At 30.3% G+C, this 18204-nt stretch overlaps 1 protein-coding gene across 1 annotated transcript in view; it reads left to right on the top strand.

Moving 5' to 3' along the window:
* Dh31-R (Diuretic hormone 31 Receptor) overlaps window positions 1-18204 on the top strand; it is a 489695-nt gene that overhangs the window by 325619 nt on the left and 145872 nt on the right. The window contains 2 exon segments of the mRNA XM_075311907.1: window positions 12265-12927; window positions 17291-17401. Of these exon segments, the coding sequence (XP_075168022.1) occupies window positions 12684-12927; window positions 17291-17401 (355 nt within the window). The 5' untranslated portion in view covers window positions 12265-12683.

The following is an 18204-nucleotide window of genomic DNA, read 5'->3' as shown; positions in this document are numbered from 1 at the left end:
TGATTTTTGGATAAAATATTATTTTTTATTGCAAAAATAACAATTTTGTAACAAAAAACTGTTTTTGGTACAAAACTTTAAAATTTGGAAGGAATTCAAAAACTTACAAAAGAAGAACGTGGAGTCGAGTATAAACATACATAAATAATTTTATAATATAAATATAAATTTATTTAGGCGTGAGCAGTTTTTTACTAGCATTTAACACCATCGGTCTAAAATGCCTTTTATTTGTTTTAATAATTCATTTTAAAGAAAATAAAATTTTTAAATTGTTTTAGCTGCAAAACTCGAACTTAATGCCCGCTTTTATATTTGAAGGTGTCCGTCAACTCCTCTTGGACTACTTATTAATAAAGAGGAACTAAACTTTGTTTTTATACATTTTACTGTGTAATTTTTCACTATTTCCTCCTTATTTCATTTTACTGTCCCAACTCTAAGAAGAGTATAGTGCCCTTTCGTTATTTTTATGAAGACCCCTCATTTCTTTTAACGAACCAAGAAAAAAATTGTGCCCATAATGCCAAAATGATAAACAAAACACATGTCCACACATACAGAAAATGCTGCTCTCAAGGCGAAAACACAGGCTTTTTTTCAAATGTCTATTCTCTTGGTTCCGAATGTCCATTGTCTTTATTCAAATTAAATAATATTTAAACTTAAGCATATCAAATTTGTTGCCTTATCATAAAACAGTTTTCTGAAACAACATACAAGCGGTTTCACAGAAATTGTTCTCTTTTGATTCTTTCGCTGTGTTATGTTGATATCTTTTGTCAACTCTCCCGGTTTCCATCTCTATTTCTTTCTCTATACTCTCTCTGTCGCTTTGAATAAAATATCACAACATATGTATGTTTAGTCGAAATTTGTAAATTTATATATGTTTGCATTCACACATATGATTTCCAAACATAATATATTCTAACATATTAACATAGATGTCCCAAACATTTAGTGTTAGTTTAGGAACATTGCATGTTTGCACTTAAATATATTGTGTTTTAAAATTGTGCCCGAAACACAGTTTGTTTATATCGGAACATATGAAAAACATATATTTCTAAGAGTGTAAGTTAATGCTACCACAGTTTTAAGATACCCAATTTACACAATATGAAGAACAAATTTCTTTAAGCTAATGAAATTTTAATTTAGTTCATAAACTTTCCTTTTTATTTTTTTTTCATTAAATTTAGGACATTAATCTTGAAAATTTGCGTCCGTTCGTTAAAGTCGTATGGATTTTAAGGAAGCTTTTTTCCCTTGTCCAAATGTACACAAACCTTTCAATAAAATTATTTTGTCTTTAAAGTTAAGTGATTCGACATAAAAGTGGGTATTTTTACATGAAAGAAAATTTTGTTTTCCTAAGGTCATCCGCAAAAATTCTTCAAAATTAATGAAATCGTCTTCAAATTTGTTTATCAAAAAACCCTTTGAAAAGAGTACGTAGATGTTTTTGAATCTTTTATTTCAAAATTGTTTACTGGGAATATAGCAGAATTTCTACTTGAACTCGTGTCTGAATTTGGAAAGTAGGAGGGCTTTGGTAGCACATGAGGGAAAAAGCTAAAAAAAAATCAAATAAAGCAAATTTATTTACTACAGTCGGATATTAATATAGCCATTTATCTATTTAAATAAAATACAATGACAAAAACTTATCGATACATGTTTACAAAATAGTCCTCTAAGACGCTTAAAAATGTATTAAACCCTATTTTCCATCGAAAGTATTCATAAGGGTAGCTTTTAAAGAATCTACAAAGTTGTCCTAGTAACGGATTACAAATGGAAATTATGCGCACTTTCGTGGAAAATTTCAATGTATCCCTTATTGTACGTTTTATTTTTATACCCTCCACCATAGGATGGGGGGTATATTAACTTTGTCATTGCGTTTGTAACACATCGAAATATTGCTCTAAGACCCCATAAAGTATATATATATTCTGGGTCGTGATGAAATTCTGAGCATGTCCATCCGTCCGTCCGTCTGTTGAAATCACGCTAACTTCCGAACGAAACAGGCTATCGACTTGAAACTTGGCACAAGTAGTTGCTATTGATGTAGGTTGGATGGTATTGCAAATGGGCCATATCGGTCCACTTTAACGTATAGCCCCCATATAAACCGATCCCCAGATTTGGCTTCCGGAGTCTCTAGGAGAAGTAACTTTCATCCGATCCGGCTGAAATTTGGTACGTGGTGTTAGTACATGGTCTCTAACAACCATGCAAAAATTGGTAAATATCGGTCCATAATTATATATAACCGATCCCCAGATTTGACCTCCGGAGCCTCTTGCAGGAGCGAAATTCATCCGATCCCGTTTAAATTTGGTACGTGGTGTAAGTATATGGTCTCTAACAACCATGCACGAATTGGTCCATAACGGTCCATAATTATTATAGCCCCCATATAAACCGATCCCCAGATTTGTCCTCCAGAGCCTCTTGGAGGAGCAAAATTCATCCGATTCGGTTGAAATTTGGAACGTGATATTAGCATGTGGTCTCTAACAAACACGCACGAAGTGGTCCATATCGGTCCATAATTATGTATAGACCCCATATAAATCGATCCCCAGATTTGATCTCTGGAACCTCTTAGAGGATCAAAATTCATCCGATTCGGTTGAAATTTGGTACATGGGATTAGTATATGGTCTCTAACAACCAAGCAAAAATTGGTCCATATCGGTCCATAATTATATATAGCCCCCATATAAACCGATCCCCAGATTTGGCTTTCGTAGCCTCTAAGAGAAGAAAATTTCATCCGATCCGGCTGAAATTTGGTACGTGGTATTAGTATATGGTCTCTAACAACCGTGCTAAAATTGGTACATATCGCTCCATATGAAAAACTTATTTTGGCCATAACTCCTTAAATAAGCGTCCTAGAGCCAAAAGGACCTTAATTCGTGACCACCCCCAAAAAATCAAAATTTCGATGAAAAATACTGAAAAAATTGAAATTTTTATATGAAAATCTTATTTTGGCCATAACTCCTTAAATATGCGTCCTAGAGCCAAAAGGACCTTAATTCGTGACCACCCCCAAAAAAATCAAAATTTCGATGAAAATCCTGAAAAAATTGAAATTTTTATATGAAAAACTTATTTTGGCCATAACTCCTTAAATATGCGTCCTAGAGCCAAAAGGACCTTAATTCGTGACCACCCCCAAAAAATCAAAATTTCGATGAAAATCCTTAAAAAATTGAAATTTTTATATGAAAAACTTATTTTGGCCATAACTCCTTAAATATGCGTCGTAGAGCCAAAAGGACCTTAATTCGTGACCACCCCCCAAAAAATCAAAATTTCGATGAAAATCCTGAAAAAATTGAAATTTTTATATGAAAAACTTATTTTGGCCATAACTCCTTAAATATGCGTCCTAGAGCCAAAAGGACCTTAATTCGTGACCACCCCCAAAAAATCAAAATTTCGATGAAAATCCTGAAAAAATTTAAATTTTTATATGAAAAACTTATTTTGGCCATAACTCCTTAAATATGCGTCCTAGAGCCAAAGGGACCTTAATTCGTGACCACCCCCAAAAAAATCAAAATTTCGATGAAAATCCTGAAAAAATTTAAATTTTTATATGAAAAACTTATTTTGGCCATAACTCCTTAAATATGCGTCGTAGAGCCAAAAGGACCTTAATTCGTGACCACCCCCAAAAAATCAAAATTTCGATGAAAATCCTGAAAAAATTGAAATTTTTATATGAAAAACTTATTTTGGCCATAACTCCTTAAATATGCGTCCTAGAGCCAAAAGGACCTTAATTCGTGACCACCCCCCAAAAATTCAAAATTTCGATGAAAATCCTTAAAAAATTTAAATTTTTATATGAAAAACTTATTTTGGCCATAACTCCTTAAATAAGCGTCCTAGAGCCAAAAGGACCTTAATTCGTGACCACCCCCAAAAAATCAAAATTTCGATGAAAAATACTGAAAAAATTGAAATTTTTATATGAAAATCTTATTTTGGCCATAACTCCTTAAATATGCGTCCTAGAGCCAAAAGGACCTTAATTCGTGACCACCCCCAAAAAAATCAAAATTTCGATGAAAATCCTGAAAAAAATGAAATTTTTATATGAAAAACTTATTTTGGCCATAACTCCTTAAATATGCGTCCTAGAGCCAAAAGGACCTTAATTCGTGACCACCCCCAAAAAATCAAAATTTCGATGAAAATCCTTAAAAAATTGAAATTTTTATATGAAAAACTTATTTTGGCCATAACTCCTTAAATATGCGTCGTAGAGCCAAAAGGACCTTAATTCGTGACCACCCCCCAAAAAATCAAAATTTCGATGAAAATCCTGAAAAAATTGAAATTTTTATATGAAAAACTTATTTTGGCCATAACTCCTTAAATATGCGTCCTAGAGCCAAAAGGACCTTAATTCGTGACCACCCCCAAAAAATCAAAATTTCGATGAAAATCCTGAAAAAATTTAAATTTTTATATGAAAAACTTATTTTGGCCATAACTCCTTAAATATGCGTCCTAGAGCCAAAGGGACCTTAATTCGTGACCACCCCCAAAAAAATCAAAATTTCGATGAAAATCCTGAAAAAATTTAAATTTTTATATGAAAAACTTATTTTGGCCATAACTCCTTAAATATTCGTCCTAGAGCCAAAAGGACCTTAATTCGTGACCACCCCCAAAAAATCAAAATTTCGATGAAAATCCTGAAAAAATTGAAATTTTTATATGAAAAACTTATTTTGGCCATAACTCCTTAAATATGCGTCCTAGAGCCAAAAGGACCTTAATTCGTGACCACCCCCCAAAAATCAAAATTTCGATGAAAATCCTTAAAAAATTGAAATTTTTATATGAAAAACTTATTTTGGCCATAACTCCTTAAATATGCGTCCTAGAGCCAAAAGGACCTTAATTCGTGACCACCCCCAAAAAATCAAAATTTCGATGAAAATCCTTAAAAAATTGAAATTTTTATATGAAAAACTTATTTTGGCCATAACTCCTTAAATATGCGTCCTAGAGCCAAAAGGACCTTAATTCGTGACCACCCCCAAAAAATCAAAATTTCGATGAAAATCCTGAAAAACTTGAAATTTTTATATGAAAAACTTATTTTGGCCATAACTCCTTAAATATGCGTCCTAGAGCCAAAAGGACCTTAATTCGTGACCACCCTCAAAAAATCAAAATTTCGATGAAAATCCTAAAAAAATTGAAATTTTTATATGAAAAACTTATTTTGGCCATAACTCCTTAAATATGCGTCCTAGAGCCAAAAGGACCTTAATTCGTGACCTCCCTCAAAAAATCAAAATTTCGATGAAAATCCTTAAAAAATTTAAATTTTTATATGAAAAACTTATTTTGGCCATAACTCCTTAAATATGCGTCCTAGAGCCAAAAGGACCTTAATTCGTGACCACCCCCCCAAAAATCAAAATTTCGATGAAAATCCTTATATATAGCCCCTATATAAACCGATCCCCAGATTTGACCTCCGGAGAGGACCAGTACGTTTTGTAAGTATATGGTCTTTAACAACCATGCAAAAATTGGTCTATATCGGTCCAAAATTATATATAGCCCCCATATAAACCGTTTCCCAGATTTGATCTCCGGAGCCTCTTGGAGGAGCAAAATTTATCCGATTTGGTTGAAATTTGGAACGTGGTGTTAGTATATGGCCGCTAATAACCATGCCAAAATTGGTCCATATCGGTCTATAGTTATATATAGCCGATAATCAATCACACAAAAATTGGTCCACATCGATTCATAGTCATGGTTGCCACTCGAGCCAAAAATAATCTATCAAAATTTTATTCCTAAAGAAAACTTTGTCAAATCTTATTTCTATAGAAAATTTTGCCAAAATTTTCTTTCCATAGAAAATGTTTTCAAAACTTTAATTCTATAGAGAATGTTGTCAACATTTTAATTCTATTGAAAATTTTGTCAAAATTTTATATCTATAGAAAATTTTATCAAAATTTTATTTCTATACAAAATTTTGTCAAAATTGTAATTTTATAGAAAATTTTGTCAAAATTTTATATCTATAGAAAATTTTGTCAAAATTTTATTTCTATAGAAAATTTTGTCAAAATTTTATTTCTATAGAAAATTTTGTCAAAATTTTATTTCTATAGAAAAATTTGTCAAAATTTTATTTCTATAGAAAATTTTGTCAAAATTTTATTTCTATAGAAAATTTTGTCAAAATTTTATTTGTATAGAAAATTTTGTCAAAATTTTATTTCTATAGAAAATTTTGTCAAAATTTTATTTCTATAGAAAATTTTGTCAAAATTTTATTTCTATAGAAAATTTTGTCAAAATTTTATTTCTATAGAAAAATTTGTCAAAATTTTATTACTATAGAAATATTTTGTCAAAATTTTATTTCTATGGAAAAATTTGTCCAACTTTTACTTCTATAGAAAATGTTGTCAAGATTTTATTTTGTCAAAATTTTATTTCTATAGAAAATTTTGTCAAAATTGTGTTTCTATGGAAAAATTTTGTCAAAATTTTATTTCTATAGAAAATTTTGTCAAAATTTTATTTCTATAGAAAATTTTGTCAAAATTTTATTTCTATAGAAACTTTTGCCAAAATTTTAATTCTATTGAAATTTTTTTCAAAATTTTATTTCTATAGAAAAATTTTGTCAAAATTTTATTTGTATAGAAAATTTTGTCAAAATGTTATTTCTATAGAAAATTTTGTCCTAATTTTACTTCTATAGAAAATTTTGTCAAAATTTTATTTCTATAGAAACTTTTGCCATAATTTTATTTGACTTAATTATATATATAATTTTGTCAAACTTAATTATATACGTATTTAATCGGCCTTTTTTAGTTTAATATATATCCCGTATGGACTACCTTGCAATGGTTAGCATGCCCGCCTTGCATAAACAAGGTCGTGGGTTCGATTCCTGCTACGACCGAACACCAAAAAGTTTTTCAGCGGTGGATTATCCCACCTCAGTAATGCTGGTGACATTTCTGAGGGTTTCAAAGCTTCTCTAAGTGGTTTCACTGGAATGTGGAACGACGTTCGGACTCGGCTATAAAAAGGAGGTCCCTTGTCATTGAGCTTAACATGGATTCGGGCAGAACTCAGTGATAAGAGAGAAGTTCACCACTGTGGTATCACAATGGACTGAATAGTCTAAGTGAGCCTGATACATCGGGCTGCCACATAACCTAACCTAACCTACCTTGCAATTTAGGAGACGGTGTTAGGAAGTTTTAAGATACCCATCGGCAAGTGTTACCGCAACCCAAGTAATTCGATTATGGATGACAGTCTTCAGTAGAAGTTTCTACGCAATCCATGGGGGAGGGTACATAAGCTTCGGCCTGGCCGAACTCACGGCCGTATATACTTGTTTTTTTTTTTTTTTTTTTTTTGTCGTCTCTCTGTCATAACCGAAATATATCTAAAATCAGATAAGTGTTGTTTTTTTTTTCAAGTTATATCGGGTCTTTCTAACATCGTTTTAATACCAGGAAAATCGAAAATAGGACACTTATTGTAAACTATTGTTTTTTTTGTTTTTTGTGAAATATTCGCTGTTTTTGAGAAACGACTAAAAATAAATCGTCAGGGCGTAGCGTTGCTAGGAAATTTGCCAAAGTAAAGTAATATATATGCCCAAAAGAAGACAATCTAATGGCAATTGTTATCAATCACATTTTATCCACATTCGGAAAGGTCTTATATTTTCTATATGGAAACGCAAGTCAATCCTTTTTGCTCAATTTGATTCCTGAATTACCTATAATCGTTTTGGGTTTTGGTTATTTGGACCGCTTAACAATTATATATCAATAAAAATTGAATTTTTCTAACAATCACATTGAAATTGATTATCTTTGATTTGGCATCAGAAATATTTTTTCTTTTTCCCACATCAAAGGCTTAGCACACATTAAATCAACCATGGATCAATCTTTCAATCATCAATCAGATTTGAAAGTTAAACAAAGTTCACTAAGTGAATCCTTTATTTGTGGAATATATAAAAATCCACCCGCCCCCCTCCCCCAATTTATGCAAAAATAAATCTCAACTTTTGTTTTTCTCCCAAGGGGTAACTGTGTATCGCACAGTGGATTATAGGCACATATGAAACAAGGAAATCATCGTTGAATAATCTGATTAAATTGAAACTTAACGCGCATTTATGTTTGCCCCTCTACGCTGAATGGATATTATTCTCGATATAAATGTGAAAAACGTACTCATTACAATATTCTCACGACTTGTGGTGATTTTAATCAGAAGTCAGATAAGAGTAATTTTACGTGCCAGTAATTTATGGTCAATTGTGGACGGGTCAATTGTCGCATCAGACTTCTATTGAATTGGTGAATGAATTACGCACGTGGAAAGAAAGATATGCCAAGGCTCAAAGGATTATTGTTGTCTCTATGGAAGAGGAACCGATGATGCATATTATTAAACTGCAGCCGAAATGTGATTTGTATTAAATTGCAACAACAATTTTTCCAGTATTCCAAGGATCATGGGGTCAGCATTTCAGTGCACATATTACAAAAAATAGCAAAATAGTTGGACGATTTAGGTGAAAGAACTACGCAAAACAATGCTGATTACAAAAATACTGATGACTCTAGTGGATGAATACAGACACTTTTCTCATCGTGGAAATCAAAAGAAAAAGGTGAGCGGACCTTAACAAATCTTTCAAGTCGTCTCTGTATGGAAGAATGCACATTGGGTTTTCAACCAGAAGAGTCAGAAGCATTTGTTGCAAAACTGGACAGAAAAAACAATGACAGGAAATATTTTGAGTCAAAAGTTGCTAAGAAAGGAAATTGTTTTCATTGCGATAAGACAGGAAATTGGAAGAAAGACTGCCCAGAACAAAAATGATGAAAGCGATGGTACTGCTTTCATAAATGAGGTGATGTTTGTAACATCTGATGAAAGCGAAAAATGGTTTGTGGATTCAGGGGCAAGTGGTCGTATGTATAAGCATTTGTGTTGTTTCAAAAATTATGTCAAGTTTGAAATACTAAAGAACATACGAATTGGTATTAGTTCCGTGATTCCTGCCTACGGAAAAGCGTGTTTTAGATATCATAACAAAATTCGCATTCCTATTATAAGGACATGAAATTCATGGCCTCACGACAATATTTTTTTTCAGTGCGAACGAAGATTCGAACCGTGGACCATACAATTTGTAAGACAACACACTATCCACTGGGCTTCTTAACTGTTATTGTCACAAACATACTATTATCGCTATAACCAGCAATGCACAAACAACGCATACAGTCAAACAGTTATATTTTTAGAAAGCATACTTTTCGGCGCCCAAAAGCCGATTCAAAGAAATATAACTCTTACAAACGATATACAAATACAACTTTTGGCAACGGAAATAATATAGTTGCACATATACTCCAAAAATGTTCGCAAGATTTTGAAAGAATGTTCGGTATTAATACGAAAACTCAAAACATGTCTTATTTAACAAACAAACTGATAAAAATCAGTGCTTGTTATAAACGAAATGGTCTACGATTTTGCAACAAAAAATATTTTTTCTTTACTACTAAAAAAAAAAAAAAAAATTGTAACAGTTTTTATACCCTGCGCCACACTGTGAACGGGGTATTATAAGTTAGTGCATATGTTTGCAACACCAAGAAGGAGACGAGATAGACACATGGTGTCTTTGGCAATAATGCTCAGGATGGGTCCCTGATCTAGCCATGTCCGTCTGTCTGTGAACACATTTTGGTGATCAAAGTCTAGGTCGCAGCGACCAATCGCCTTCAAATTTGGCACAAGTTCATGTTTTGGGTCAGAATAGAACCCTATTGATTTTGGAAGAAATCGGTTCAGCTTTAGATATAGCTCCCATATATATCTTTCGCCCGATATGCACTTATATGGATCCAGAAGCCAGAGTTTTATCACGATTTGCTTCAAATTTTGCACGATGAGTACAATTGGTAGTATAGTCGAGTGTGCAAGATTTGATTGAAATCGGTTCAGATTTAGATATAGCTCCCATATATATCTTTAGCACGATATGGACTTATATGGCCCCAGAAGCAAGAGTTTAGGCCCAATTTGGTTGAAATTTTGCACATGGATTACAATTAGTAGTGTAGTCAAGTGTGCTAAATTTTATTGAAATCGGTTCAGATTTAGATATAGCTCCCATATATATCTTTCGCCCGATATTGACTAATATGGTCCTAGAAGCAAGAGGTTTGGCCCAATTTGATTGAAATTTTGCACTAGGAGTACAACTAGTAGTGTAGTCAAGTGTGCCAAATTTTATTGAAATCGGTTCAGATTTAGATATAGCTCCCATATATAGCTTTCGCCCGATTTACACTCATATGACCACAGAGGCCAATTTTTTACTGCGGTTTAGTTGAAATTTTGCACAGGGAGTATAATAAGCATTGTTGGTATGCGTGCCAAATTTGATCGAAATCGGTTCAGATTTAGATATAGCTCCCATATATATGTTTTTTCGATTTCGACAAAAATGGTCAAAATACCAACATTTTCCTTGTTAAATCGCCACTGCTTAGTCGAAGAGATGTAAAAATGACTCTAATTTTCCTAAACTTCTAATACACATATATCGAGCGATAAATCATAAATACACTTTTGCGAAGTTTCCTTAAAATTGCTTCAGATTTAAATGTTTCCCACATTTTTTTTACTAAAATTGTGTTCCACCCTAGTGCATTAGCCAATTTAAATTTTGAGTCTATATATTTTGTAGAATTCTATCAAATTCTGTCCAAATCGAGTGATATTTAAATGTATGTATTTGGGACAAACCTTTGATATATAGCACCCAACACATTTGACGGATGTGATATGGTATCGAAAATTTAGATCTACAAAGTGGTGCAGGGTATAATATAGTCGGCCCTGGCCGACTTTAGACTTTCCTTACTTGTTATTTTTTATTTTCGGCATATATTTTCGTATAAATATATTTTTCCATTAAAAATCAACAAAAAAATTCAAAATTCTCGTAATTTGCAAAACCTTCTCAAAAGAACTTCCATGGAAGCGAAAAATTCAAACGGCACAGTTTCAAATCCCAGCGGAGATGAAATTTATTTTTTAATTATTTTTTACTTTTTTATTAATTTCTACTTTTTTTTAGGTTTTTATTAGTTTTCTATTTTTTTGTAAAATTTAATTATACAAAATTTGCACTTAAAATAGCCTGATTGCGTTCTTCCTAATACTTGTCCACAAGGACTGCATCGGAAGTAGAAAAAAATCATTGGGGGATCCCACGATGCGCTTTAGAAGAAATGTTTGTGGACTTGTCCAAAAGGACTGCATCGGAAGTTGAAAAAACTCGATGAGGGATTCTGGGATGGACTTTAAAAGAAATGTTTGTGGAACAACTTTCATTTTTTTTTGCTGGGATATGTATACAAATTTCGTATTATTTATCACTATTGTTCAGAAACAAGAGGTTGAGAAAAATTTTGCGTTGTGCGAATTCGAGAACCATAAAAGGGGGGGGGGTATATTTTGGTAAAAAAAATTGATGTTGAGAAATTCAGCTCAAAATCAAAAAAGAAATATTTAAAACATTTACTTAAAGAAACTAATATATATTGTTTGTAATTACAGATTTTTATTTTTACATATTTTTTACGCACTTTTCACTTTTTATACTTTATTTATTATATTATGTTAAAATGTTCAAAATATAATTTATACATTTATATATTTTGTTTATTACAAATAACATTTGGAATATGATAAGCTAGTACTTTCAATTATAAGATTTAAGATCTTGTTGTACCAGCTTTACGAAATCAATCAATAATAAAAAAATCGCATTTTTTTATATTTTTGGTTAAATCTTTGTAGAGAATATAGAGGCATTTTCACTTTATTTTCACTTAATTACTTAAGCTTTAGTATTGCAAAATTTATTTAAAAACGATAAATATAGCGATGTATCAATAGGTTTTCACCACTGTATTCTACGGACTATTTGCTGGGATTTTGATACAAATACGCAATTTGTTTCGGTTAAAATTCAAATGCCTTGCCTCCTGTATGCTTATGGATGTTTTTGTATATATTTTAAATGCAAATTGTGATGGAGCATATATCCTTGCTTTAACTTTGTGTTTTTCTTACGTCCTTCTAACTTCATATTTTATCTGTTGTTTTTCCACTCTTTTGCAGATTTGCCCTGATGTGTGATTGTTGGGAAAACCCTGGGCATACATAAGCAGTTAAAGCCAAGGATAACAAAAATGAACGTAGAAGATCTTAAACAAAGAAACTGAGAATAGTATTGTCGACAACATCATCAACGTCACCATCTTCTCATCGCCTTAAAGGAAGTCATAACAAAGGATAAGATTTTACGAATTGGTTTTCTAGGAAGGATACACCTATGAAAGGAGGGTAAAAATAAAACCATTTAACTTCCATCAGCCAAACCAATCTAGTCCTATCCCTTTTTTTGGGGGGGAGGCGGTCTTACATCTAATGAATATGTGAAAAGGAGTTCTGTAAAATTTATGCCCGCAGTCGTCTTTATGTTAAACAAAAAATATACTGGATAATATTCGAAATCATATGTTTGTATCGGAAATTCTATGATGGTGACCAATCAATATATGAACATGAATAGATTTGCCAATAGCAATTCTCCTACATCAGTTAATGCTACTCCCTCCTCTATACAAGCCACCATGGAAAGCCTAACAAATGCTGGTGGTACGGAAAACAATGAAACCGTCGATGATGAAATCACCGATATAGCACCACCAGACCCTATGGAAAAGTTAAAAGCTGAATGCTGGGAACGTCTTAATCGAAGTACAACACAATATGAGCCAGGTAAATTTTATTATGTTTTCTTTCATTATTTATTGAAAAGGGTATTGAGATATTGGAAAAGAAGGCGCATAGAGAATAGAATAGAATTAAGAACATTCGTCAAAATTTTATTTCCTTTGAATTTTTTTTAATTTTATTTCTATAGAAAATTTTGTCAAAATTTTATTTCCATTGAAAATTTTGTCAAAATTTTATTTCCATTGAACATTTTGTCAAAATTTTATTTCCATTGAAAATTTTGTCAAAATTTTATTTCCATTGAAAATTTTGTCACAATTATATTTCCATAGAAAATTTTGTCAAAATTTTATTTCCATTGAAAATTTTGTCACAATTTTATTTCCATAGAAAATTTTGTCACAATTTTATTTCAATAGAAAATTTGTTATAATTTTATTTCCATTGAAAATCTTGTTAACATTTTATTTCTATAGAAAATTTTGTCATAATTTTATTTTGATTGAAAATTTTGTCATAATTTTATTTCCATTGAAAATTTTGTCAAAGTTTTATTTCTATAGACAATTTTGTCAAAATTTTACTTCCACAGAAAATTTTGTCATAATTTTATTTCCATTGAAAATGTTATCAAAATTTTATTTCCATTGACAATTTTGTCAAAATTTTATTTCTATAGAAAATGCTGTCAAAATTTTATTTCTATAGAAAATTTTGTCATAATTTTATTTCCATTCAATTTTGTCAAAATTTTATTTCTATAGAAAATTTTGTCAAAATTTTATTTCTATAGAAAGTTTTGTCAAAATTTTATTACTATAGAAAATTTTGTCATAATTTTATTTCTATAGAAAATTTTACCAGGATTTTATTTCCATTGAAAATTTTGTGAACATTTTATTATTATAGAAAATTTTGTCATAATTTTATTTCTATAGAAAATGTTATCAGAATTTTATTTCCACTGAAAATTTTGTCAAATTTTTATTTCTATAGAAAAGTTTGTCAACATTTTATTTCCACTGAAAATGTTGTCATAATTTTATTTCCTTTAAAAATTTTGTCAAAATTTTATTTCTATAGAAAGTTTTGTCATTATTTTATTTCCATTGAAAATTTTGTCAAAATTTTATTTCTATAGAAAATTTTGTCAAAATTTTATTTCTATAGAAAATTTTGTCAAAATTTTATTTCTATAGAAAATTTTGTCAAAATTTTATTTCTATAGAAAATTTTGTCAAAATTTTATTTCTATAGAAAATTTTGTCAAAATTTTATTATTATAGAAAATTTTGTCATAATTTTATTTCTATTGAAAATGTTATCAAAATTTTATTTCTATCCAAAATTTTGTCAAAATTTTATTTCTATCCAAAATTTTGTCAAACTTTATTTTTATAGAAAATTTTGTCAAAATTTTTTTCTATATAAATTTTGTCAAAATTTTATTTCAATAGAAAAATTTTGTCAAAATTTTATTATTATAGAAAATTTTGTCATAATTTTATTTCTATAGAAAATGTTATCAGAATTTTATTTCCATTGAAAATTTTGTCAAAATTTTATTTCTATCCAAAATTTTGTCAAACTTTATTTTTATAGAAAATTTTGTCAAAACTTTTTTCTATATAAATTTTGTCAAAATTTTATTTCAATAGAAAATTTTGTCAAAATGTTATTTCTAAAGAAAAATTTGTCAAAACTTTATTTCTACAGAAAATTTTGTCAAAATTTTATTTCTATTGAAAATTTCGCCAAAATTTCATTTTTATAGAAAATATTGTCATAATTTTATTTTCATTGAAAATTTTTTAAAAATTGTATTTTTATAGATAATTTTGTCAAAATTGTACTTCCCTAGAAAAATTTGTCATACTTTTATTTCTATAGAAAATTGTGTCACAATTTTATTTCTATAGAGAATTTGGTCAAAATTTTATTTCTTTAAAATATTATCTCAAAATTTTATTTCTATAGAAAATTTTGTAAAAATTTTATTATTATAAAAAATGTTGTCATAATTTTATTTCTATAGAAAATTTTATCAGAATTTTATTTCCATTGAAAATTTTGTCAAAATTTTATTTATTTCTCTGGAAAAAAAATTTATTTCTCTAGATATTTTGTCATAATTTTGTTGCCATTGAAAATTTTGTCAAAATTTTATTTCTATTAAGATATTTGTAAAAATTTTATTTCTATAGAAAATTTTATCAGAATTTTATTTCCATTGAAAAATTTGTCAAAATTTTATTTCTCTAGAAAATTCTGTCAAAATTTTATTTCTCTAGAAAATTTTGTCAAAATTTTATTTCATATTTGTTGTTTTGATCTCAGCTTTAAAACCATTGTGTTGACTAAACTACAAGAGTAGCTTAACCAACAGAGGAAAATAATGTTTGTCAAATTTATTTGGGCAAAGCCCTATAGACTGCAAGATGGTTGAATGGACGCACGTTTCGGAATTACCACATTCCTTATCAGCATCCTCTAGTTGCAGCAGGCAGTTCACTAAACCCATGGTGAACCACACTTGAACCTTCCGAAAAAAGGTTTATGGTAGCCGGCTTATGCCGGCTCAACTGCACTCAAATCGATGATTTGATGGTGGCAAAGGAAAAGAGAAGTGTTTGTATGAATTTATTTCGGCATAAGCCGGCTATCATAAAGCTGTTTTCGGAAGGTTCAAGTGTGGTTCATCACACTTTTTTTTTCTAATTCAATCACGAAATTAATTGATCCAATTATGTTTTTACTTGAAATGTCATCAATCACATAAATGATAGTATCTATTAAAACTAACTATTAATTTTTGTGTTTGATTTTTGTTTCAATTAAAAAAATGTTGAATCAATTAAAATTTTAATTGAATATTTTTCAAAACTTAACTAAGACTTTAATTGGAACAATTTTCTTGAATTTATAAAACATGAACCGATGAAGACCATGTGCGGCATACCTCTTTGTAGACCTAAGGAATTTCTAGTAGATCCCGTGAAAATTGCAGTATATAGGTTCTCAAGACCCCAAATATGAGCATCGGTTTCTACGACAGCTATATCAAAGCCCGTTATACACCATATTCGGCACATCTCTGACCTAAAGTATTAAAAGCCAAATGTGGAGATCGTTCTATATGGTGGCTATACCAAAACATGGAACAATACACATCATATTCACCACAGCCCTTTGTGGACCCAACATACCTTTTCAACCATAGACCGATATACACCATATTCCGCACACCGCTTTATGGACCTAAAATATCGCTAGATTTCAGGAAAATCGCATGAAAATTGGTTTATACACAGAAAAAAAATTCACGAAAATTTTCCCATTAAAATTTTAATTGAGTTTTAAAAAATATTCAATTAAAAATATAATTGATTCACCAAATTTTTTAATTGAAACGAAAATCAATCACAAAAATTAATAGCATCAATTAATTTTTTAATTGGATCAATTAATTTGTTAATTGACCTTCAATTAATTTTTTAAATGATACCATCATTTTTGTGATTGAAGACATTTCAATTAAAAAATTAATTGGATCAATTAATTTCGTGATTGAATCAGAAAAACAATTTTTTGTGTGTATAGGAGCTATATCAACACCTACACCGATTTCAACTAGGCCTGCGCACAGACAAAAGACGAATCTGTGCCAAATTTCAGGACGATATGGCTATTATTGAAGCCTATAGCGTAATTACAAAAGACAGACGGCTACACTGAGACACGCATATGCTTACATTCACAGAAAAAAGTTCACGAACATTTTTCCAATTCAAATCTTAATTGAGTTTTAAAAAATATTCAATTAAATATTTAATTGATTCAACAAATTTTTTAATTGAAACAAAAATCAGTCACAAAAATTAATAGTATCAATTACTTTTTAAATTAAAATCGATATTTCGGTGTGTTGCAAAGGGAATGGCAAACTTATTATACCCTCATCAGCATTCTATGGTGGTGAGTATAAAAATATAGCGAACTACTTTGTTGCATTACATATCAGATATCCGTGCAGGCTCCATATTGTGTGACCTACAATTTAGAAAACAATACTAAAAATTTAAGAAAAAACTTGTCATCGGCTATTGTTACCACGTTAGTAGATTATTGTCTTTAGTTGAAATTTTTACATTATCCATGGTGGATATTAAATAAAATACGGCTTATTCCAGCCTTATATAATTGGTTTATATATTTGGTTTGCTTCAAAATCAAGAATTTATGAAGTCTCGAAGTTCAATTTTGTGTTTAATTTTATTGTAAATGATATAAGTAATAAACTACATAAAAATCTAAAGATTATCCCTATATCTGTTAAAAATGTGTTTCAATATTTTTTCATTTTTTTTTTAATTTTCATGTTCTCCTACTTGGTGGAAACAAATAGGCACTTACTGTCCTGGCACTTTCGATGGATGGCTTTGTTGGCCGGATACACCTGCGGGAAAATCTGCATATGAGCGTTGCCCAGATTTCATAACTGGATTTGATCCGTTAAGTAAGTAAAAATAAATTATCATAAAAATACCATCACTGAAAAAAAGATATTGTTGTGACGACAAAGATTTAATGTCTTTAGAATAGCAAAGATTTTTTCCCCTGTCCAAAACTTGATAGACTTTTCAATGAAGTCATTGTGTCGTTATAGTTAAGTGCGTGGACTTACAATTGGGTATATTTACATGAAAGACAAATTTGTTTCACTAAGGCGATGTTAAAATATAGGAAATGGTTTTTGAATACTTTATTTTAATGACATTTGTTACTTCGAACATTGTAATCGAATCTGAATTTGGAAATTTATGTTGCGGTTAACACTTTTTTAATGGACTTTGTTAGCACATGAAGAAAAAAAATTGAACAGTATATACGGCCGTAAGTTCGGCCAGGCCGAATCTTATGTACCCTCCACCATGGATTGCGTAGAAACTTCTACGAAAGACTGTCATCCACAATCGAAATACTTGGATTGTGGTATCCTAAAAATTCTTAACATCGTTTTCTAAATTGTGAGTTAGTCCATACGTGGTATATATTAGACAAACAAGTTATGTACAGGTAAGTCTACAAATAATTACGAATCGATATGGACTTTTTGCACGGTACGTAGAGAGCCAGAATTGAAATATGGGGGTTACTTATATGGGGGCTATATACAATTATGAATTTGATATGGACCAATTTTTGTGTGATTGGAAATCGATTTATCTGAGGGATATATATATAACTATAGACCGATATGGACGTAGTTAGGCATGGTTGTTAACGACCATATACTAGCACAATGTACCAAATTTCAAC

This window comes from Haematobia irritans, chromosome 5 (genome assembly GCF_050003625.1).
Source record: "Haematobia irritans isolate KBUSLIRL chromosome 5, ASM5000362v1, whole genome shotgun sequence".
Classification (NCBI taxonomy): Eukaryota; Metazoa; Arthropoda; class Insecta; order Diptera; family Muscidae; genus Haematobia; species Haematobia irritans.
The sequence above is the reverse complement of the archived record's forward strand: the minus strand, read 5'-3'. Positions and strand labels throughout refer to the sequence as shown.